The sequence below is a fragment of the Tarenaya hassleriana genome, unplaced genomic scaffold (assembly GCF_000463585.1).
Source record: "Tarenaya hassleriana unplaced genomic scaffold, ASM46358v1 Cleome35, whole genome shotgun sequence".
NCBI classification, from domain to species: domain Eukaryota; kingdom Viridiplantae; phylum Streptophyta; class Magnoliopsida; order Brassicales; family Cleomaceae; genus Tarenaya; species Tarenaya hassleriana.
The window spans coordinates 249786-274429 of record NW_010966617.1 but is presented as its reverse complement, the minus strand read 5'-3'; the positions used below and the strand labels follow the sequence as shown (position 1 = coordinate 274429).

General features: G+C 33.6%; 3 protein-coding genes across 3 annotated transcripts in view; 2 read left to right on the top strand and 1 right to left on the bottom strand.

Moving 5' to 3' along the window:
* Positions 1-3085: 3085 nt before the first annotated feature.
* Positions 3086-3586, bottom strand: LOC104822177. The gene has a single exon (XM_010553323.1). It carries the CDS (start codon positions 3584-3586, stop codon positions 3086-3088), a length of 501 nt encoding a protein of 166 aa, XP_010551625.1.
* A 12883-nt stretch (positions 3587-16469) lies between these two features.
* On the top strand, positions 16470-20421 carry LOC104821941 (alpha-xylosidase 1). The gene is made up of 3 exons (XM_010552972.1): positions 16470-16798; positions 16893-17575; positions 18293-20421. Exons 1-3 carry the CDS (start codon positions 16557-16559, stop codon positions 20179-20181), a joined length of 2814 nt encoding a protein of 937 aa, XP_010551274.1. The 5' UTR covers positions 16470-16556; the 3' UTR covers positions 20182-20421.
* Positions 20422-24287: 3866 nt separating this feature from the next.
* The window catches only part of LOC104821939, a 1303-nt gene continuing 946 nt past the window's right edge, over positions 24288-24644 (top strand). Inside the window, exon 1 of the mRNA XM_010552970.1 lies at positions 24288-24342. Coding sequence (XP_010551272.1) covers positions 24296-24342 — 47 coding nt within the window. The 5' untranslated portion in view covers positions 24288-24295. The remainder of the gene's footprint in view (positions 24343-24644) is intronic.

Below are 24644 nucleotides of genomic sequence, written 5' to 3'. Positions count from 1 at the left end.
GTCCGGGGGCTCCCCCAGTCGATACCCGTTACCCGACCCGAATCTATCCGTAAAATTTACGGATTCATATTTCAAAATTAAAACCCGTTTCAGATCAACAAGACCCTAAACATTACGGACCAAATTACAGACTTGAGCCGATCCGTCGATTCAATTAAGATTTTAATTATATATACGTATAATATATAGGCAAATATATTATATATATATATATATATATATCTATTGAATATGTGTTTCTAAGTTATTTTTTATAAGTTAATTTTTTTTTTCAAATATTCAAATCCAAAGACCGACCCAAATCTGTGCTAAAGTTTATAGAATCGAGTTTCGGGTTAAAAAAATTTAGGTTTATTTATGTTTCAGCCGTGCCATCGATCCGACTATTTTTGACAAATTTAATTATCGTGATTTGAAGCTATAAGTAAATGATTGTGAACAAAAAAAAAAGTTTCATGCGAAAATTATCGTTTCTTTTCCTAATTAATCCCATTGAAATTGAAGTTTGGATCAGAAATTAACCAGAGTGGGCAGAACTCGAATCGCGTTAGGATTCTTGAGCTGATGACGTCAGGAATGATGAAAGCATATCAACGACACAGAGAAAACGACAAAAATTGGATTGCATACGATTTTTGTCACTACCACCGGAAGTGGTATACATTTTAATGCTATATAACTCCAAAACATCATTCTTTTTTCACACAATAAAAAAAATAATATATATATATAAAAATAAACGAGTGTTTCGGTTAGGTTTTTCGAAATCAAATTAGATCGAACCTTAAAATTCGATATCATTTCTAAATCGAAAAGTTCAAAAATCCCGAACGATAATGTTTTTATAAAACCAAACCGAATCGAATATTGAAAACTCTGAAAAAAAACTAAAAATTTATTAACAAACATATACATTTTAATAAAAATAAATAAATCGAACCAAAATAGAACCAAACCGTGTAAATACGATCCCCAATAAATACGATACCGAAACCACACCTACATGTGTATATATGTGTGTATCCGTGGACTGGATTCTACTGATAAGTAAGCGTACGTTGTGTTAAATTATGGAAATTAATTATTAATTTCAGAAAATACATAAACTTTGTTTTTTTTTCCACGAGAAACACACTTCTCAAATACATCAAAATCTGTCCGGCATGTGACACGATTTGGAAGTTGGAAAACAATGTTCCTCTCGTGGGGGAGGGTGATGAATACAATTGATACCTACACATTATTACATTTATACATATTTACATTATCGGAAAATCTTTATAATTTTAAAAAAAATGAAAATGAAAATGGAGCCGGAGTTACCACAAAGAGGAGGACACGTGGAAATTATTGGAACGTGAAAGGGGTCATTGTCCTAAAAGATTGAAAGGTATGTTCCACTAATTTCAGTTTCTAGAGTGGAGTTGGGGTCTTCGGCTCGACGGTCCATCTCCCATTAGCGGATTTCAGCACGCCTTGAATCGACAGTCCGTTCGTTACACATAAAGCGTTTTCGTCCTTATACACATGTATACACGTATGTGTATGTGTGTATATATACACACGCATATGAAGCGGAATCTTAGAAAGTTCAAATTTTTGATGGTGAATATATGAAAACATGCCCAATTCCGATATTTCGAGTGGCGAAATAATTGAGGTATTAACTTATTACAGAGTATTGGTTTAGACTATCTTCCGTGGTATAAATATTTGTAACTGTTGATCAATTGGAAATAACACATAATTCCTTCCCAATCTATTTTTAAAATTTTTAAATCTCTTTACAATTCAACGTGGTGTCAGAGCCAGATTAATCTTTTTTCTGATAATTCGAGAAGGTGTTTGTATTCGGTTTGGTCCGATATTCAATTTACATTTGTCGTGGTTTGTATTCCGGATTTTATGGTTTATATTCGGTAAGCATTGTAATGGTTTGTTATCGGTTTGTTCAATATGAAAGTTAACCACTTCCATCGGGTGGAAGTGTATCAGAGAGCATTGTTTTAACATTCGGTTTATCATTTGTTTTAGACTATTTTTCATAACATAAAGATTAATAGAAAATAATACAGAAAAAAAAAAATCCAAAACTCTTTTTTCCGTTTTTGAATTCTCCATTATTCAATATAACTCTCACTTTCCCGACTTCTTCTCGAAAATTTTAAAATATAGTTGGACCGAATATACGATAAATTTTCTATTATAAAAAAATAGAAAAAATGAATCATTTATGCCGTTGGATTTGGTATAACGTTTAAAATTATAATTATTAATGGTTTATTCAACAAAGGCCCATTAACTCATTGAATATATGTGGGTTAATTTTATCGTACGGCCCATCAATTTTATAAAGGCCCAATTCAAAAAAACTGTGTTTTCATTTTTTTTTTAAATAATGAAGGCTAATTCGCTGGGCCAATTTCTAGAATCTTCTATCGTTTTTTTTTTTTGTAATTCTTGATCCTAGACGGAGGAATATGATAATTTTACATTTTATCTAAATGTGCCTAATGAAATGTAAAAAAACCATATTCGGACATTTCAATTTATTACGTGGGACTTTTAATTTTTTACCTTTTTTTAAAAAAATTACCTTTTTTATTAGGGTATTTTATCGGTCTGACGAATAACCCATGTTTCATTTATAAAATCAAAGTTCGTCGTTATAAGTGATGAACATTACAAGATACGGTCGAAGAATCCAGCAAAAAACAAAATTATCCTCTACGCGTGGCAAAATTATTATAAATCTCAATTTGTTTACGACTACAATTACATACAGACATAGTTGAGTTCGTGTTATCTATTTATTGAATGAAAATATAGACCGTGTATAATATAAGGTTTTATCTTCGTCCAGTATGTTATATACGAGATTAATAATAAATAGAGAACAAATAAATATGGACCGTATCTCAATGAATTAAGGTCTATTATAAAATTTTTCCTAATCCTACGTACATATTTTCGGTGTCTGTATTTCATAACTGGGAGTCCAAAACCTATACAGTCCGACGTCGTTTGTCTCCCCATAAAACCGACACGCAGTTCGCACACAGATTTCTCCGCCGGCACGGTATCCTCACCGCAAAACACCGGACGGGTCTAAACACGCATCGGAATATTCGAACAAGTCGTCCAACGGCACGTAGTCTACGCTGAAACCCTCACCGACCCTCAGGTCGAACGAGTCGTAACAAGGGATCACATCGTCGAACTCCCAGAACTCGCCGATCCCGGACGAGTCAGACGAGACTCGGACCAACTCGGTCAAGTACTCGTCATCCACGTTCTTCTGCGCCGCGCATGTAGCCCCCGGAGGAGGCGGAGGCAACCCAAGCTCGTCGTCGGAGGCTTCAAAAAGGTAACCCAGTTCCGGCCGAGACTCGTCCGAGTTCGACGCGGGGCACGAGGATACCTCGTCCTCGAGGCTCTTGAGAACCGAGTCGAGATCATGACTCGCCGGGTCGTGGGGCGTGCCGATCGACTCGGTCTTGACGCGCTTTCCGTCGGGCGAGTGGAGATCTGACTCGGACGGGTCATCTCGGGGCCGCTTGTTGTTGTCGTTGTCGTTGTCTGCCATGGATGAATGACGACGAGAGGGGGCAGAGTTGAGGATAGCGAAAAAAGGCAGGGGCAAAATGGGAATTTGGAAGAAGCGAGTGGTGAGGGGGTGGGTAAAGGGGAACAAGAGCTTATATAGTGGAGACCATTTAGAGAGAGAGAGAAGAGAGAGAAAGGAAGGGAGTGAGTGTCGATGCAGACAATGGCGCGTGGGTTTTGCGATTCCTTAGGCCCATTAAAACACGGACTTCCCGCCTTTCTTTCTTTCATTATTTTTTCTAATTCATTTATTTATTTCCCCATATTTTTTAATTCCTTTTTTGACTTTTTCTTTTCAGATTTATTTAATTGAACAAACCTTTTTCAAAAAATTTAAAAATAAAAGGAGAGAGTACACAGTATTCGCATTAAAATTATTTATTTATTATTTATTTGGCAAAAGGGGAGCCACTGAATCATTAATATATTGGATGTCGACATGCCTTGAAAGTTTCGCAGAGTATCATGACGAGTTTCACAACTTCCTACGTATAATTAATTATTAGGGAAATATTCATTCCATGTGATAAGTTCTGAATATCTAATTAAATAATTAATTTAGGGATTTTTTAATTATAAAAAATGGTAATCCCTATGTCCATACTCTGAAAACAAATTGGCCGATTTTACTTAAACCGGATTACGCTTCATTAACTATTCTTGTAACTCATCCTCATTATTCACAGTTATTCAATTTTTTAATGGGCTACTATATAAAATTCATTTCTTATTTTATTTAAACTGTTTGTTTTAATATTTGTTGTTATATATTTACCGATTCGTTTCAAAATCCTTATTTTTTTTAAATAACTTTCAATTTTTTTTTGGCTTATTCGGACAAGATTTTTTTTTAAAATTGAATGATTCACAACAAATCAGGATCCAAATTTGAGCGAATTCTTTGGACATTTTTTGTGGCCTAAATATTCAATATTTTATTTTGTTTTTCTTTTCTTTTTTCAATTTGAAAGGGGGCTATGTTTTTCTATTATTCTCGATAAGAAGTATACTGTCCAAATATTTTATTACTCGAAAGCATACATCTAATATAAAATTTGAATTCTTTTTTTTTTTAAGATTTAACCGAACTGAGCAGACGTTCGCATAATAAAATAAACATTTTCGCCATTAAAAAAAAATAATCGGTATCGTTTTAAATATTTGAATATTTATCTCATATATTAAATATATGAATATGTTACTTGTTTCCACAATTTTATTTCTAAATATATATAGTGTTTTTCGCTTAAATGTGAATAGCATGTATTTATATAGACTTTTAAATGTGGTTAGGATTAAACACTCGTTGTCGTGTCAATGCGTAATTCGTCGAGATTAGTATTCGTTTATATCATAATTTAATTTAGTATAAGATGGAGTTTTTCAAAATTTCTCCTTCTAGCATCTTATCCTTTGTTTGCTTCGTCAATCGTGTGATTTATTTTAGAATATTCTATATGTTATCCAGAGGGTTTAGACTAAAATTCAAATTATTTTAGACCAAAAAACTATATATGAAACATCAATTTTGTTTTATCGACTCAATAATAATAATAATAATAATAATAATAATAATAATACTTGGCATGGGGTTTTCCTCGTTGCTTTGGAACGTTGAAACTTGAAAGTCTGCTTTGTCCGTTTCACTTTCGAAAAAAGGAATTTAAAAATAAATCGTTTTGAATAATGACGTCAAAAGGAAATTAAATTGTATTGAATTCCACATTGGAGTCCGGGGCTGATGCAGTCGACCCATTTGGGCCCAGTCAACCACTCTCCCGAATTTCCCATTTTGCCCCTCATTGGCCCACAACTCGAAGCTATCTCAAAGCCATCAGATTTCCGTTTTTATTTCACCAAGAACGAGCGTTTTTAAATTATTTATTAATTCGTGAAAAGCTTTATTTATTTAATAATTTTTTAAATATATTTAGAACCTGATAATTTTTAATATAACACCTATTATACTGGAAAATACATTCAAAACATTTGAAATAACATTTTGCCCTACCATGAAATACTGTACAAACAAATCAAATCATATTTGCATTTAAATTTAATATTTTTCATGAATTTATTCGGCTCGAGTTTTAGTGGTAGCCGGAATAATGATTATGGCTCGGCTCGGCTCGGCTACAACGTTCTTGAAGACAACACAAAAATACATGGAAATCGTATGGTCATAAAGACTTTTCAATCAAAACCCTATTTCAAATCTGATCCGTTGATTTTATTCTGCCGTACCTTTGTGTCCGCGACAAAAATAATAATAATAATAAAGGAACAAAATAAAATGCATACCATATTTAAATTTTATTTTTTTATATAATTAAAATCCATTAGGTACTTAGGAACAAAAAACAGTATATTATTTCGACACAAAATAAAATTAAACGCCGGAGTTATTTCGCCTAATTTGGTTGGGATGTGTTTTTATGTATATTCAGTGTCTGAACTTTGTTTATCACACATTAACAAAAAATAAATAAATTGTTTATTAAATGCAACGAGCCTCCTAAATAATAATAATAATAATTTATTTGATACATATCTTTCTGAAAAAAATGATAAAATAAAACTTTAATAAATAGTTTTAAAAACATGGACAAAAATCGAAAGTGTTGTCTAACCTTGTGCATGTATGTATGCCCATAATACGCAAGCACTGAAAATATCATTCTAATTTCTACGAGCCGAACGGTTTATAATATTTTTATATTACAAAACTGCTTAATTTTAAATATTCATAACATCTGTATGTTTATTTGATATATTTTGGAAATGAAATCGAGATATTAAAATAAATTTTTATATAGCCATCAATTATTAAAAAAAAATACAAAATAAAACAGAGGAAATGTGTGAAGAGAAAAAAGAGAGGAGAAGATTGCGGGAGTGGGGGCGATGTGTAAGCGGTGGGTTCCCGTGGCCCTTTCCTTTTATCATCTAACGTCTTCCTCCTTTATTTATTATGGTCGTATTTCTTTTTTTACCCGCATTATTTAATATATAATTATAACGAAAATTACTTATTTTGATATTTAATACGCATTAACTCGAATATTCGAACCTAAAATCGTATGCAAAGGGAACAATCCCTACACATAAATATATTGATAATATAAATGAAAAAATATTTTAATGTTTAATATGGTTACAACTCTGCAATTTTAAAATTTATTTACAAGGAGTTATATAATTTTGATGAGGTGGAGTGTCTAAAACCCTAATTATGGTACGCATTTATCTCACGTGAATAGCCCTATATATCATCACTCAATGAATAAACTATTATATAAACAGATTAATTTAACTAAATAATGACAACTTATTTATTTCCAAATTATAATGATAAAAATATATAGTTTTGAGTTGAGATCCTTTCTCTCGTATATCCCTGTTAGTTTCATGGCGGTGGTTATTAATTAAATTTTTTTTACCAACTGAATATCCTAGATCGAAGTCCACCTAATATTGAAATTACGTTCCTCTCTCTAATTTGAAGTTCGAATTAAAGATAGAACATACGATTTGCATCCCATTTTATCGGTTGAATTATTTAAATTAGGTTGTTATTAATTAAATTAATACATGTTAGACCATAAATTATTATTATATGCACGTGTATGACATGTTGTGAACATTAAAACATACTAAATGATTATATACAATCAAGCTGTTTTTCCTTCCGTATAATGCATATTATATTTAATATTTTAATTCAGGATTGTACCAAGATAAATTACATATTTAATTGTAAGAATTGTGAAGATAAGTTGTACGGTGAGAAACCTCTGACATGCCCACAGGCCACAGATACGATGATTTTTTTTTTTTTTTGTAATGATAGGTCATGTTCTGAGATTGAATAAGTCTTGTTTATTTTATAAACTTGTAGAATATCTTTTTTAAAATATTTCTTATATAAATTTCGGATGGCGTATAACCATAGATATACGTTTGCCCATGAAGGTTTGTCCAAAATATCTCTGTAATCTACATATATATATAAAATATATATATATATATATATATATAGTTGCCTTGGCCAAACAAAAAATAATAATAATCGGTGATATTAGATATGTGAGATGGAAATAATCCACGTCAGCTGCTAGAGAACGAGACGTGACGTTTACGATTGGCGAACATTTATAATTATTAATGCGATGTTAAAATGATATCATCCAACGGCAGTCCTTATCGGACAGGCATTGGTTGGTGATCCAACGGCAGAGATAAATACAGGGGTTCTTATTTTCGTGTACCTACCGATATTAAATAGTGAACAACGTGATTGTTAGATATTTCCGCATTTTTTATTTTTGTTTTTTTTTTGCTCCAGTAAATCGAAATACTCCAAAACGTCGTTTTATTGCGAATTGCGTCGGTCCATATTTATAAAATAATATTTGAAATATAAAATAACCGAATTTGTTTATTGCAAATTCGTAATCACCCAAACAACTACTTATATATATGATATATACTATGTGTTCCTGTCCGTAATTTATTGTCTGCCATAAAAAGGAAGCATATCTTTATTGATATGGTATTGTAAATTCTCAATATACGTACATATATATATATATATATATATTGATAGTGGATTATTTATTGTAGTTATTATCGTTATTTATTTTATTTATAAGACTATTTTTTGGAATAATTAAAACGAGTAACTCGGAGATCTATAAGATATATTGTCATGAGGCATCCCATGTGCCACGTGGCACAGGGCACGACAGGCTAAGAGATGGCATCCAAAGACAATTTTGTCCCTTCACTTTATGGTTTATGCGAACGAAAGTACGAACAATATATACATATATATATGTATGGACGGTCGTTTGGGTAATGAGTCCGAATTTTAAAAAAAAAAGTTTTAATGGCTTCGGCATTTAAAAAAACGTTTACCAATAATAAGGGCTTTCAATAAATTTCCATGTGATATGTGCTTTTGTTACAAGGTTTGGGAATAAATTCGTTTAAAAAAGGTTGTTGAATAAATCTCGTATATAAATTCAAAAGAAAAAGAGGGGATTTTGAATTAATTTTCGTATGTCTATTCCTCCCAAATAATTGTTATCTGATAATTAAAATTATTGTAGAAACTGCTAGGCCGATAGCTTATTTCCCGTGGCATATACCTTTCGTTTCAACAATTACTTTCCCTCAATTAATTCCACACCATATTTCCTGATATTTTTTTTCTCGTGTCAGAAAATATTTTAAATTATTATTAATCCTAAGTTTTTTTCGAAATAATATATAAGAAACTAAATAATAATAATTGATGTGTTGGTCCCAATTACGTGTCATGACATGGCACATGCATTCACATGATCCCCATCGAGTGGTTGCAAGTGAACGTTTAAAATTGCGTTTAAATTTCTTTCTCCTGAAATGAGGAAAATAATAATTGTAGATATTGAAATTCGATTAGTTTCAAAATTGTGAAAACGTGCCCAAACAAGAAATTACATTTTTTTTCCCGATTTAATGCCCTAAAATTTTAGATCGAAATCTATACTAAAACGTAACTAATAAAATATTAAGGAACAAACCTAAAAATAACCTTCAAGTTTCTTTCTTATACCAAAAAATATTCTTTTTAAAATTCATCATAAAAAAAATAATTATTAATTTTAAGCAAAAAACCATTAATTATACAAATTATTTAAAAACAATATTTCATTTTAAATTTGTTATAAAAAACATCAATTATTAATTATTAAAATTCATCATAAAAAAGTATATATTAATATTTGAGAGATTGCAAATTGAATGTATTTTATTGGTGATAAAAAATATAACTAAATAAACAAAAATATATAAACCTTTAATTTTCCAGTGTTTTTTCTTTTGCTTAACCACTCGTGTTTGTTGTGGAGTATCGAATTGCGTTCATCCAAATCAAAGAAAAAGTCTCCTCCAATTAAAAAAAAAGAGCTTAAAATAAAATAAAAAATCGGAATCGAGAAATTACTAAAATAAAATAAAAAAATCCAATAGAGAAAGGAAAAAAGAGGAGAAACGTAGGAAAAGTTACAAGTGAAATAACGCACGAGCGATCACACCATGACATGATATCCCATGTCGGATGAGTATGTCGGGTTAAAGTTACTTATATTATCAATCATCTTTGTTTTTATAATAATTATTTTCATAAAATTAAAACATGGGATACAATACAAGTTGCAGAAAATTGCGAAAAACCGTCCAAATTTGCATACAAATTGCAAATAATGTGATGCTTAGCTTATTAAAGAAAAAGGAATACTAAATTTACAAAGAAACTTGTTGAAAAAAAAACAACAAAGGAAACGAATAATTATATATATATATATAATTAGACCAAACGAGACGTTTGGGAGTGGGCCATTACCTAACCCTCTATTCATATTAATTTTCAGACGGACAGCGAAATTTCCTCGAAAGCAACTTATACCTATCTTTCTCCTTTTATCCATCTAGATGTCCTACCTATTTAGCCCATATATATATATATATACACGCATGATATGTATGTGTATATATATTGTATCTTTAACAATCAACTTGGGAATCATATATATATATATATATATTTAAAATTGGATGATTCAATCGATAAGTTATATATAAAAAAATTTCTATTCAGATTCGAGTTTTTCCATTTCTTAAAATATTTAGTTGAATAAAAAATCCGATAAATTTTTTTATTATAAAAAAATATACTAAACCGGAAAATAGTTTAAATTCATATATTATCTATTTATATGGATAGAAGTAGTAGATAATTGTATCTAGATATATGTCATTGCGGTTGGAATTCTAATCGAATCTAGAATCATCTAGGCAGCCAATTGGTGAGCACCCATTTAATGGACCGTTCGAAGTTAATTTTTTATATTTATGTTACTTACGTACATGAAACACCATGCTGAATGTTGATGATTAAAAAAAGAGGCAGAATTCGGGGTGGAATTACCTAAAAAAATATATATTCAATATTTAAGACCGTCCATATCTGCAATATATTTGTATATTTAAACAATAATTTTCGAATTCATCAAACATTAAAAAAAAATGATTTATCTTTCGGATGAAAGTCTTTTCATCACATCAAATTCGGCTCATTATTCACGCCGCATGCAAGTCGGTCTATGCGGTACCCTATGCTTTTGATGATATATTATGATGAATTAAAATTAAAGAAAATAATTTTTTTATGAAATCAATGGAAAATAAAAATCGAAGGCTATATATCCGATGGTCGATGAGATATGATATTTAATATTCACCATCAACCATATATGGACATTAATAGAACGTTAAAATTTTCTTGTTTTGGTTAGGCTTTCGTTAGATTAACCCATAGTCGAATGCGACATATTAACATTGCTAAATTATAGGTTTTTAATTTAAAAAATCCCACAATTTTGGCATAAACCCTATTTTAATCAAGATAAATAATGGAATCTCCACACACACATATATATATACATATATATATATATATGTAGTAGTTGAGTGTGGGCTTCAATACTCTTAAATTTTTCTTTAGATTAGGTTTAAATACCTAGCAAGTTAGATTTGCAACGGGGGAAACCCCTAGGTGAATTGGCAATGAGCATGGTCAACATACCGAGATGTTGGGGGTTCGACTCCTTATCCGCTCACTTATCGCCTGTCATTTATGACTGATTTACCTCTCACGCGTGTGTTGCAGGCTCGTGCGTGTGAACTTGGGTTTACTCGGTCAGCGTACCCGAAGGGTAGCAGGCGGGGTTCCCAATCTATAAAAAAAAAAATTAGATTTGCAACTTTTCAACCGTAATGAAAAATTAAGTGAAGGATGGATTTTTAATTTGGGAATATCTAATTTAAAAAAATAAAAATGATATTATATGTCAAATATGACGTGCCATCTTAAATATTAATTTTTTGTAATATTTTTAGATAATCGAATATTTTAGGCCAAAATTCATTTCAGTCTCAAACCAATGATATAATTTAAATTATGCGTTTTCTCTCTAAATTTGGGGTTTAAACTCGGTTGGATAAACACTTTATATTCCATTGACGGTTGAATTATCAAAATTTGAATTTTTATAATTTTCTCTGCACCAACGCCTCGTTTCTGACAAAGAAAATTATATGTTGCATAAATTTATTTAATCTCAGCAAATAGGACGATAGAATATTTTTTTTTCTATTTTTTATATTTGTGGATCTTTGGTTTATTTTAATTTTATTAAACATATAATACATATAATAAGCAACGTGTATATAATATATACACATAAGTAGTTGTACGATAAACTTTAAACCTAACTCACCCCACATCAAAACTCAAAAGCACGCATAATCGTCTCGTCCCAAACCAATTATTAGATATAGATCCTACAGATCTATTTCTTTTGTAAATTTAATGACAATATCGATTTAATTATAAACGTTATTATGTAGAGGTTTTAGATATTTTTAAAAACTATTTAAGTACTACAAAAAGAATGTAAAAGATTCGGATATTAAAATAATAAAAGGAAAACGCAAAATTAGTTTATTTTATATATTTCCCTTTAATATAGAAGTGGTTTTCGAAACTAACATTATATAAATTTGAAAACAACTTATCTTTATATTTTTCTATAATATAGAAAAACAATAATGACAGACCGAGTTTTCAACACTTAAATATGATATATGATTTCCTTGATAATTATTTCGAGTTGTCGTTTATAATTATAAAAAAGAAATCATATGTCATGTCCATGGAACACCCACCGGACCACATGATGCATATAGTTCCATTGTAACATTGTTGAACATATTAATATTTTCATCCACACAAATAATAACTGTAAATAATCGTTCCCATAATTGTTGATACAAGACGTGGCAGAAAAATCATTTCATTACACATATTTTATCCTTCATGTTATAATGTCTGGAAAATATTGTAAAGGTATTAATTTGGTCGTACTCAAATAATAATATATTTCAACTACTGATATGTTTTATGAAATACGGCCCTAAAAAAAAGCAATATAAACAGTTATTTGAACTTCTTGACAACAGAACATTGGGAAATTAAATTAACGCAGTTCACAAAAGTAAAAATAGTTCCAAAACGATGTCGGAAATTAAATTCGTGGACCGCATACTCATTCTTGAATGCGCATATAATAAATATCTTGTAGTTATTATATTCACACACACATATATATATATATGTATACACACACACACACACACAAATCTCATCATATCAAACGCGAAGGTCATTCGATTAATGGACTAAATGGACCAATTGAAATTCTGTATTATAGGTTTGGGTTTGGGCTTGGGCTCGGCCCAATAGTTTACGAAATTGTGTATGTATTGATTTTACAATATGGCCCACATACAGTATTCACCAATAGATGTTGTCATCTTATATGTGGGCCATATTATGTATGTATCGATTTCGCAATATGGCCCACTTACAGTATCGTCTTTGATATTTTTTCGTCATCATTTACAAAAATTACAATTGTGGCACATGAGATTCATAATTTTAAGATTTTTATAATGAAACCATTTGAACATTAAATTTCGAAAAGGATGCCGGATGCATAATAAACCCTTTTAAATTCATTTACAAATTTTAAAAAAGCAAAACTTTAAATATATAATTATCGCTCAAATTACTCCAAATTAGGGAAAAGGAAAAAACCGGAGATAGTAGCTAAACCGGGTCCGGTTCAGGAAACGGGACAGCGTTCAAATCAAAATCCATACCCACATTCTCGGCCACTACCTCTCTCTCCCCAACAATCACATCAACGTTAACGCCGTTACCATCACCTACAGATCCAACGTCCTCGCCCTCTTCCATCAATGCATGTCTAACGCCGTTAACTGCCTCGGCCTTCTTCAAGCTACCGACGGTGCTGTGCATCCTCCGGAGGATCGCGAAGAACTCGTCCACCTCCCGATCCTCCACCGCCACTGCATTCCTTCCGCCGTCGCCGTTATCTTTGACGGATCCTGAAACGGCGCCGTTTTGGTTCTGTCTCTCCTCTCTCTTCCTCTTCCTCTCCGTCTCTCCGCCGTGAGTCGACATCTCCGATCTCTCTCTCTCTCTTGGGGGCTCGTAAAACAGATGGAATGATTTGGTGACGGAGTTAAAGGGGCGTCTTACCGAATAGTTCATCCAATGATATTTCGACACGTGGAATTGCGTCAGCCCGAGTTGACTCATATGACGTCATCGTGATTGGGAAATATCTGGTTCAAGGTTCGTTCGCTGCGTAAATATCTATTTTCCTCGTTCCCAATGTATGAAGATTCACAAATAAAAAAAAAAAACAAATAAGAAAAGAAAAGAAACTGTTGGGCTTAGAAGCCCAACAATGTAGAAATTATAATTAATCAGTGGCCTATTAACTATTATATGGGCTTCTAGAAGCCCATTAATTTAAAGCATTATTCCCTTGACAAAATTAAATAAATTGATAACCAACAAACCATATAATTCAAAAGATGTTATGCCAATTTCCAATAAACCATATAATTCAAAAGATGAATTATAAATGGAGGGGAAAAAATTCATTCACAAGTCAAACAAAAAAAAGGAAAGGAGAAGAAAAAAGGACATGGGAGTCACGTGAGTGAGAGAAGAGGATAACATCACAGACACGTGATGGTAATGAATGGTTTAATGTCTCATTGTGGGCCTTAGCAGCCCACGTGCTTTTAAGCCCACCCCTTGGCCCACCCTTCCCTTTCTCGTCTTTTTAGTAAATAAATGTTTTTTTATTTTCAATCTAAAATGCACTTTCGTTTGTTTTCATTTCGAAGCAAGTTTATGTATAAATCCAACTAAGCTTATATTCAAATATTTTTTTTATTAATATAAAAGAATTTATCCAATATTAAATAACTCGTCTGCATGAATTACAGTAAAGTGAAACAGGTCGAATAATAATTTAAAAAAAACATGTGAATGAGATTCATATGATGGTACGGTCCAAAAACTGGAGATTTGTCCATGAGGACGAGGTTTCCTCGAGAACCACCACACGGTGCTTTTCCCCATAATTCCGATTATCTTCTGGTTTATATTAATTATATAATATATATATATATAATTTATAATACATACTTTAATGAAAGTATTTTTTTTTGGCACGATTAAACAATATGGTTTCGTCGTCTGCAAGATATATTCTCCCATTCGTAGTTTTTTAAAATTTTCTAAAACCAATTTTATTGAAATATGTTACCCATAAATACATAGGCATCTCTATCATTTTCCATTAAAATATAGTAATAATTTTCAGCAGTTTTATTTGAAAGAGAAAAATCGAGTGTAAAGTCGGTTCAAAACTGACAGTTTTGTCAACGTTAGATCACATATATTATTATTATTATTATTATTATTATTATTATTTCATATATCTATTCAACTAAGTACTTAAACGAAACAAGATTGGGATCTCGTGAATCCTCCACATAAATACAATGTTTTCTTATTATATATATATATATATATATATATATATATATGTATGTATGAAATTGTAAATACTTCAGTCTTCACATCTGATCTCGATCTTGGAATCTCTCTATTTATTTATTTATTCCTGGATTTCAATTTTCTTGCGATATACTAAAACAATTAATGTTTTTGTCGGGAGTAAAAATTAAAATAGGCACCTCTTATCCCCATTCATATTGTACATTAATAAACACCACAAATATGAACATAACTTTGTTATATTTGTAAACGATACAGCTGTGATTCTTAAATTTATCTTTTTACTTCCTTGAAAAATATTTATGATTTTATTTCTAAGTTTGGTTATAATTTGTATTTATCTTTAAATATGGGTTGGGAAACCAAATGGCTGTATTTTTATGATACTGATTTATTTCTTACGATATTTAGGCCTTTTTTTGTCGTGTTACGTGAAATTGGGAAACAAATTTATATAGAGTTCGATGGATTAAAAAGCATTTTATTTGATATAATAATAATAATAAAAATAAAGAATAAAAATGTTTTTTAATAGAATATGGAAAAAAAAAGTCATCAAAGAGGTGCAAAGACGCACGAGCGAGAATCACGCTTCTATCTAAGGACCGATATGTATGGAGCCACGTGGTGACAAAATCAATCCTTTGGATTATCTGTCCATTAATTAATTAATTAATTAATTAATTAATCCCATTATAATTTTTTTTCAAAATCAAAGCTAATAAATTTCGAATCTTTAAAAATAAAAAAAATACTTACTCTAGAAAATCGCATTTAATTCTTAATGAGCGCAAGAATTGATCACGCTTCATCTCAAAAGTAAGAAATAAGCAAGGTCACGGTTTTTGATATACAATTTTATAATAATCCTATATAAAAATGTTAACATATTAAATAATGATTAGTATTACAATTTTAAAATAGTTAGACATGTCGTTGCGCGATATTTCGTGTACGTTATATATATAATACAAAAGCAAAAAATAATCCAAATTAAACGAAAATCAAATATAAAATTTTCAAAATCAGAAATATATGCTGTTATCAAATAGAAATCTAAAATAGCATTTTCGCTCCAGAAATGGAACTTTGCATTCGCGCGTAAAAAAAAAAAGAATGACATAAAAAATAACTTGGACCACCTGATGAATAAATGGAGTAAAACTCGTATCTGGATATTTAAAATCCATATATTATTTAATAGATAAAAAAAATTACAAATTTTTTCAGGAAGGATAGGGTTTAATTTAGATTTGATGAAAAGATTAGGGGTTAAAAAGATTAAAAAAAAAAATTATTTCCGACAAGGACAAAAGCATTTCCGCTATTTATATCCCCAATGGTTTATTCATTATCTTCTCAAAAGGGTATTTGAAAACCCTCCTTTTTCCATCTCCTCCACTGCTACTGTGCAGGCACACAGTCTCTCTGCTCAGTAACAATGGTGTCTTCACCACCATTTTCATCTTCTTCCTCTTCCTACATTTTAGCAGCTTCTCTTCTTCTTTCACTCTCTCTGTCTCTCTGCTTCTCTGCCGGAGAATCTTCCAATGCAATCGGCCAGGGCTACCGTCTAATCTCCATCGAAGAATCTCCCGATGGCGGCTTCTTCGGCTACCTCCAGGTCAAGCAGAAGAGCAAAATCTATGGCTCCGACATCACCCTCCTCCGTCTCTTCGTCAAGTGAGTCTCTCTCTCTCTCTCTCTCCTCCCCTGTTTCGTCGCCGCCATTTTCAGCCTACTTGGTCTGGTTTTGATTCCAACTTCAATTTTGCAGGCACGAGACGGATGACCGTCTTAGGGTTCACATCACCGACGCGAAGCAGCAGAGATGGGAGGTTCCGTACAACCTCCTCCCCCGGGAGCAGCCTCCGCCGGTCGGAAAGGTCATCGGAAAGTCACGGAAGAATCCGATTACGGTGCAGGAGATCTCCGGATCGGAGTTGATCTTCAGCTACACCGCCGATCCGTTCACCTTCGCCGTGAAACGCAGATCCAACGGTCAGACTCTCTTCAACACGAGCTCCGCCGGCTCCGACGCCTTCGGCGAGATGGTCTTCAAGGACCAGTACCTCGAGGTATCAACCACGCTCCCGAAGGACGCGTCGCTGTACGGACTCGGGGAGAACTCGCAACCGCACGGGATCAAGCTGTACCCGAACGATCCGTACACGCTCTACACCGAGGACGTGTCGGCGATCAATCTGAACACGGATCTGTACGGATCGCACCCAGTGTACATGGACCTGAGGAATGTCGCCGGAAATCCATCGGCGCACGCCGTCCTCCTCCTCAACAGCAACGGCATGGACGTGTTCTACAGAGGAACTTCTCTGACGTACAAAATCATCGGGGGCGTTTTCGACTTTTACTTCTTCGCCGGACCTTCGCCTCTCTCCATCGTCGACCAGTACACCGCCTTGATCGGCCGTCCGGCGCCGATGCCTTACTGGTCACTCGGTGAGTGATTCTCTCTCTCTGCCGTCATTATCTGCTAATTAATCACATTAGGCGACAATTATGCCATCATTGTGTCTGATTAGTGTAACATTAGTAGATCTTGGTCGTGTTCTTTAAGTGCTAAATATAGACCCGACACGGGCAGGTGTCAAATTCATGTAAATTTTTGATTCGATTACATTAGTCAACTTTGAATTGGAATTTATTACCTAAAATTTCTTTAGAGTGATGGGTTTTGTGGGTCTAATATTGTTTATGTGGGTATAAAATCTTTGCTCTTTTGGTGGGTATGCGACATGCATGCTGACTCGTGAGCAGAATCGCTTTCAAATTTGTTAGGTCCAATTAGTAAAATAATTGAGTGCGTCTTGGACCGGGATTCTCCCCATTTCGGTAGATATTTCTCCTTGGCGTTAGAGGGTTTTGGTCCATATAAGATATGAAATTGGACCATGCAATGCTATAAATCACGAGACTTTATGGTTACAATAAAGTGCTTTTTAGATGATTATTGAGTTGAAAAAGACATTGGGGTCCACATGGAAGCGATCTTGCTGGACTTTCCCGTTACATTGCCATTAAAATATCTTTTCCCCTTCCATGTGACATTTAACTCTGCTTTGACCTTTGTCTGGAGACTCACTTCCACTCCACAGTGAATCATATGTTGTTAACTTTTACACTTCCCTTGATGGGTCTCTGCTTCTTCTGCTGTAGGGTTTCATCAATGCAGATGGGGTTACCACAACTTATCGGTTGTCGAAGACGTTGTGGAGAATTACCAGAAGGCGAAAATCCCTCTCGATGTGATATGGAATGACGACGATCACATGGATGGTCACAAGGATTTCACCCTGAACCCTGTGAGCTATCCTCGTCCTAAGCTTCTTGCCTTCTTGGACAGAATCCACAAGATGGGCATGAAGTACATTGTCATTACCGACCCGGGTATCGGTGTAAATGCCAGTTATGGCGTCTACCAGAGGGGAATGGCCAATGATGTGTTCATCAAGTATGAAGGCGAGCCTTTCTTGGCTCAAGTGTGGCCTGGTCCTGTTTACTTCCCCGATTTCCTCAACCCAAAGACGGTCGCTTGGTGGGGGGATGAGATTCGTCGTTTCCATGAACTTGTCCCGGTTGATGGTCTCTGGATCGACATGAACGAAGTGTCGAACTTCTGTTCCGGGTTGTGTAAGATCCCAAAGGGCAAGCAGTGTCCTAGTGGAGAGGGGCCCGGTTGGATCTGTTGCTTGGACTGCAAGAATATTACGAAAACAAGATGGGATGATCCTCCTTACAAGATCAATGCCACCGGTGTTAAGGCTCCCATCGGGTTCAAGACCATAGCCACCAGTGCTTATCACTACAACGGTGTCCGCGAATACGACGCTCACAGTATCTACGGATTCTCCCACGCCATTGCAACACACAAGGCCCTTCAGGGTATCGAGGGCAAGCGTCCTTTCATCTTGTCGAGGTCCACTTTCGTCGGTTCTGGTCACTATACGGCTCACTGGACCGGCGATAACCAGGGAACTTGGGAGAGCTTGAAGATATCTATCTCGACTATGTTGAATTTCGGAATTTTCGGTATTCCAATGGTTGGTTCAGACATATGTGGATTTTACCCTGCTCCTACAGAAGAACTCTGCAACCGTTGGATCGAAGTCGGTGCCTTTTACCCTTTCTCGAGGGATCACGCCAATTACTATTCCCCGAGACAAGAGCTATACCAATGGAAATCAGTGGCTGAATCCGCACGTAATGCCCTCGGGATGAGATACCGACTCCTTCCTTACCTCTACACGTTGAACTACGAAGCTCATATGACCGGCGCCCCCATAGCCAGACCGCTGTTCTTCACGTTCACCAACTACACCGAATGCTACGGCCTGAGCACACAGTTCTTGCTCGGAAACAGCCTCATGGTTTCGCCGGTTCTTGAAAAGGGCAAGACCGAAGTGGAAGCACTCTTCCCACCGGGCTCATGGTACCACATGTTCGACATGACACAAGCCATCGTGTCCAAGAACGGGAAACGGGTCACGCTCGATGCCCCGTTGAACGCAGTGAACGTCCACCTGTACCAGAACACGATATTGCCGATGCAGAGGGGCGGAATGATATCGAAAGAAGCGAGAATGACGCCGTTCAGCCTCGTTATAACCTTCCCCGCGGGATCATCCGAGGGTTACGCAAAGGGAAATCTCTATCTGGACGAGGATGAGCTCCCGGAGATGAGACTCGGAAACGGGTATTCGACATTCGTCGAATTCTACGCGTCTGTTAGTGACGGGAGCGTGAAGATGTGGTCGCAGGTTACGGAAGGGAAGTTCGCTCTGGACAAAGGATGGATCATCGAGAAGGTTTCGGTTCTTGGCCTTAAAGGGACAGGGACAGGAACTGGAAAAGGACAAGAAGCTATGGATATCACCATTAATGGAAGCTCTGTTTCGAAGGAGATGAACTCAGCAGAACATAAGTACGTGGCAATGGAGGATGAAGGAGAGAACAAGAGTGTGATGGTTGAAGTTTTGGGACTTGAGATTCCGATTGGTAAGAACTTCAACATGTCCTGGAAAATGGGTGTCAATGGGGCAAGTTAATTTTTTTTTTTGGGGGGGGGGGTTTAATTTCGAATTTGGAATTTGATCATAAGAGAGTTTGAAGATTTAAAAGTAATGTTTATTATCCTTAATCCATTCCGACAAGGGCAAGAAGGGAAAAAAAAAGAGAGGTTAGATTATGTTTTGTGTGAGTTCGAGATTTTAAGGTGTTTTTAGAGGATTTTAATTTCAATAAATAAAAAATGAAAGCAGATGTATCTGATTTCGTATTTTGGTTCATTTTTCGGATTACAAATGACGTCAAATAATTTAAATTAAAATTTTCATAGGTTATGTACCGAACCTATATGTTTTTTTAGGAGGATCCATGTATTTCCTTGGTTTAATATAATGTCTATAGAGTTTAGGCCCAAAATAAATCTCTATATCCAGAATCCAAAAGCCCAGCCCAGAAATCTATCTACTATCCCTATTAAAGCTTTAAACGCTATTAGTGAGCAATTAAGAGTTTGATTAATTGTTTTTTTTTTTTACAAATTCGTGGAGTCAATGACAACACGTCATCATTAATTTGTTTTCAACTTGTCAATATTGTCGGTTATATATTTTTTTCTTTTTGACATCGGAGATTCATCCTTCTTTTTTCTGCGAATTTACGTGTATTTTATTATCAAATCGGTTTACTTTGTATATGGACCCGACATTATTATTGGCGTTATTCGTTCTTCAGACGAAACGAATTTAATTAATGAATTAATAGTGTTAGTTGTTGGGAAACCACGTTACAATTTAAAAAAGGGTCAATTAGTAAAACATAAAACTAAACTCTAAATTTAAGTTTAATCCCTAGGAAAAATCCTGTTTTCGAAAATATTAAATATATTATTTTATGGGTTTTGATTTTTTTTTTTGGATTATTCCACTGTCTAAAATCCATATAAAATATTTTAATTGAGGGTCTAAAATTATATATATATCATATATATAAAAAGAGATATTGAAAAAGATATGTCGTTACATTGAAAAGAGCGAAACACCGCCGATCGTTGGTGCAATCAACCGACCTTTTTCGTTTGTCCACAGAGCCAAGAGCCGTAAGGCCACGTGGAAAGAATAGACACGTGTCCATATCTGAGGTGTGTTAGGTGGAAGGCTTCTTTTGGCGGGAAGAATAGGCGGGAAATTGGGGTCCACGTAGGCGGCTAAAAATGGCGGGAATGATAAGCGGAAGGAGACAAGTGGCAGCACCACTTGCTCTTGCCTGGCCCCACTCCCTTCCCTCCCTAGTCTGTCGCTTTTTATTGGTTACTTCGTTTAATATTATACCCATAAATATATATATATATATATATATATATTATAAAATATGCTGTGATATTTTTATGTATGACATGTAATATGTATCACATCACATATATATGCGTGACATGCAGGCATGCAATCAGAATTGCATGTTGAGACATGAGGAGTCTTTTTCTTTTTAATCACTAATTAAAAAGTATTTTTGTCAACTTCCGACTCGATAACACATTATGAATAATTGAATATCATACTTCCAAGTTAAAACCACATAATAAAAAGTTAATGTAAAAAAGTAAAACAAATAAAAAAAATACATCGTTATATTAAAATATCGTCCAAAGGATACATTAGAAGTACAATTTCATTAGTATTACATTTTAAATATCTCTGCCCAATGGACATTGTAAGTCGTTATTATAATCAAGATGGTTTTTTTAACTTCTTACTAAATATACAATTTTCTACATAAGATAAATATTCAAATGTAAAATTTTTAAATAAGATTTAGAATATTTACTTTTAGCAAAAAAAAAATATTTTAAATTTATTTTTCAGAATTTTCGAAATCATATTTATCTCATATATATTTTTTTAAATAAGTATTATACTAATTTTTCTTTTAAATTTATATATGTGCAACATTAAAAAATACTTTTTTTGTTTACCGGGGATATTTTGGAGATCACGTGAGAGAGGAGAAGGAAAAAAAAAACAGCAGCAGGCTACCTGTAGGAACTTTGCAGGGGCGCTGACGTGGACATCTCAGATCGAATTCCTTATTTATCTGCTGGAGCAATCTCAGCCGTCCGATCCATCTCCCACGAGCATGTCACGTGCTGTTAACGACTACTATAATACCATTTGATAATATGTTTTTTATAAAAAGAGCACATGCACTATGCAGTGGGCGTGTACAGTAACAGTATAAGTAAGTTTTTTTTTTTGTTGAATCGGTATAAGTAAGTTGGATCCCTCCAAGCAATAGATTCTCTTGCATTTGCTAATATTTTAATTAACTGTCTAATGCGATTAGAGTAAATAGTTTGATATTAAAAATTATATATAATTAGTTTTTACATTAGATTTGATAAGACACGAATACAATTGGTAAGCACCATCAAAATCTCATTTATTTTTTTTAAAATCGCAAACACAAACACCAACTATCTTTTTTCAAAACTTAAAATGAACCAACAATTATTCACATAAAAAGATAATATATCATATACTTATACATTAAATTAAAATATCACTAAAATCATTCCAATAAATTAACAAAAGACATGAAAGTTAGATCTTATGTGGTTAATAGTTTATAGGTCGGTCGTTATGATGATAGACGTACTAAGCTCACTTTTAGTAAGATTGAAGCTAAAGCTAGATCTGCTCTTGCTTACACGTGTCACACGTGCTTGCATATTATTTTTATTTATTTAACAATCAAAACATTATTTTATTTAATCAGCACTCTCCTCCCATCACAGTTTAATTTGATAGCTTTATGTTTATAATACTGTATGATATTTATTTTATTCCACGATTATATCACTTTCTTCTTCCCACCTTATGTGATGGATATTTTTTTTTTATCATAATAAGCTAATGTTTGTTTGATGCATATAATTATATAGTATGAATCGGTCAAGATATACATTATTAATGATATATATTTTAAATATGAGTGTAGAATTCAACTGGAAAGCGCTCGGAATTTGTCTACTAACTATTTCTAGTGGGTTATATTTTCTCTTTCGCGTTATTTTTCTACTGTCTGTTTTTCGAATTAAGTCTAGAATTTGAAAAATATGTCAAAAATATAAAATAAAGTGGTCCAAATAGTAAGAAAATAAAATATGGGTGAGGAAAAAGATAAATTTGGATTCTTGTGGGGTTAGAAACCCGTGATTTTCTCAAGTGATTTTCGCACAATTACACAGAACAGTGGTATTATCGTAAATAATATCAACCACAGGCCCATGTTCGTCACGAGAGCTTCCGCAGCCGCTCTTCGCTTTCCCAGTTCCCACTCGCGATCGTCGCGCGTGTATCACAGTCGCTGGAATTCTGCTTGTTCTACCATGGAGAGTGCTTACCACGCGCTATGAGAGTTTGGGCCTAAGAAAATGAGCCGATGGTTCTTGGTGGGCCATGAGAGATACATGACAAGGGAGGAGTATTGGTATGGTCATGCGCCATGAATGTGCATGTCCCTCCTTCCACCATGACAGCTAATATCATGTAACATGTTTATATATATATATATGTATATTACACAAATATTATATAACAGCTTTGTAAGGACATATTAGATTACTGATTGATATAATTCCATGCAAAACATTTAAGTCAAAGGCTAATATAGTCAATACATCCTTTTTCTTTCGTTTTTTGTTTGAGGGTTTTATGGAAAAGTTTCATGGCATAAATGTAATGTTTCCAACTATTCCCGTAACTTATCTTTGTTTTTTTTTTAATTTAAATTTCTAAAACTGAAAATTTAATATGCCGGATTTGCTAGTTATTTTAGGGAAAAACCGAAGGAAATATTTCTTGAAACATAAGAAAATATCTTAAGAGGTCAATAAATGTGGGAATCGGTGGATAAAATCCTAAATTACGGAAAATATTAAATATTTGGGGCTATACTTTTTGCCAATTACAGCTTTTGATTGGCTAATTTTAACCCATATATAATATTCTCAAATATGATTTTTCCAAATATTGCTTTATTTTTTTTCTTTTGAACGGCTCCTTTTGACCGCCATGGAAAACAGTGAAAAGGGCTTTTAAGAGGAGAGAGAAATGAAAGGGGATTTGTTAACATAATATAAAGATCGTGAAAGCTGAATGAATGTGCGAGGGGAGAGAGAGAGAGCAGAAGAGCAAACCCACCACAGGGTAGGTGACAAAAGATGATTTTTTTTCTACAAATCTCTATGCATTTCTCGATGAAATTTAATAAAATAATGTCATTTTCAGCCATTTCTCTCTAGTAATTGTTTTGTTTATCTTCCCGTCTGATGTTTATGTTGTTACATGATCTCTCTTTCTTGAGATTTGCGTCTCGTTGAATTGAATCGTCGTCGTGGTGAAAATCGAGAGACTTTTACAGTTATTTACTGTTTTCTCTCTGGGGGATTGTCAGATCCTTCGGTTTTTTATATACCCATATGAACCATTCTTCCCCCCCCCCCCCCCCT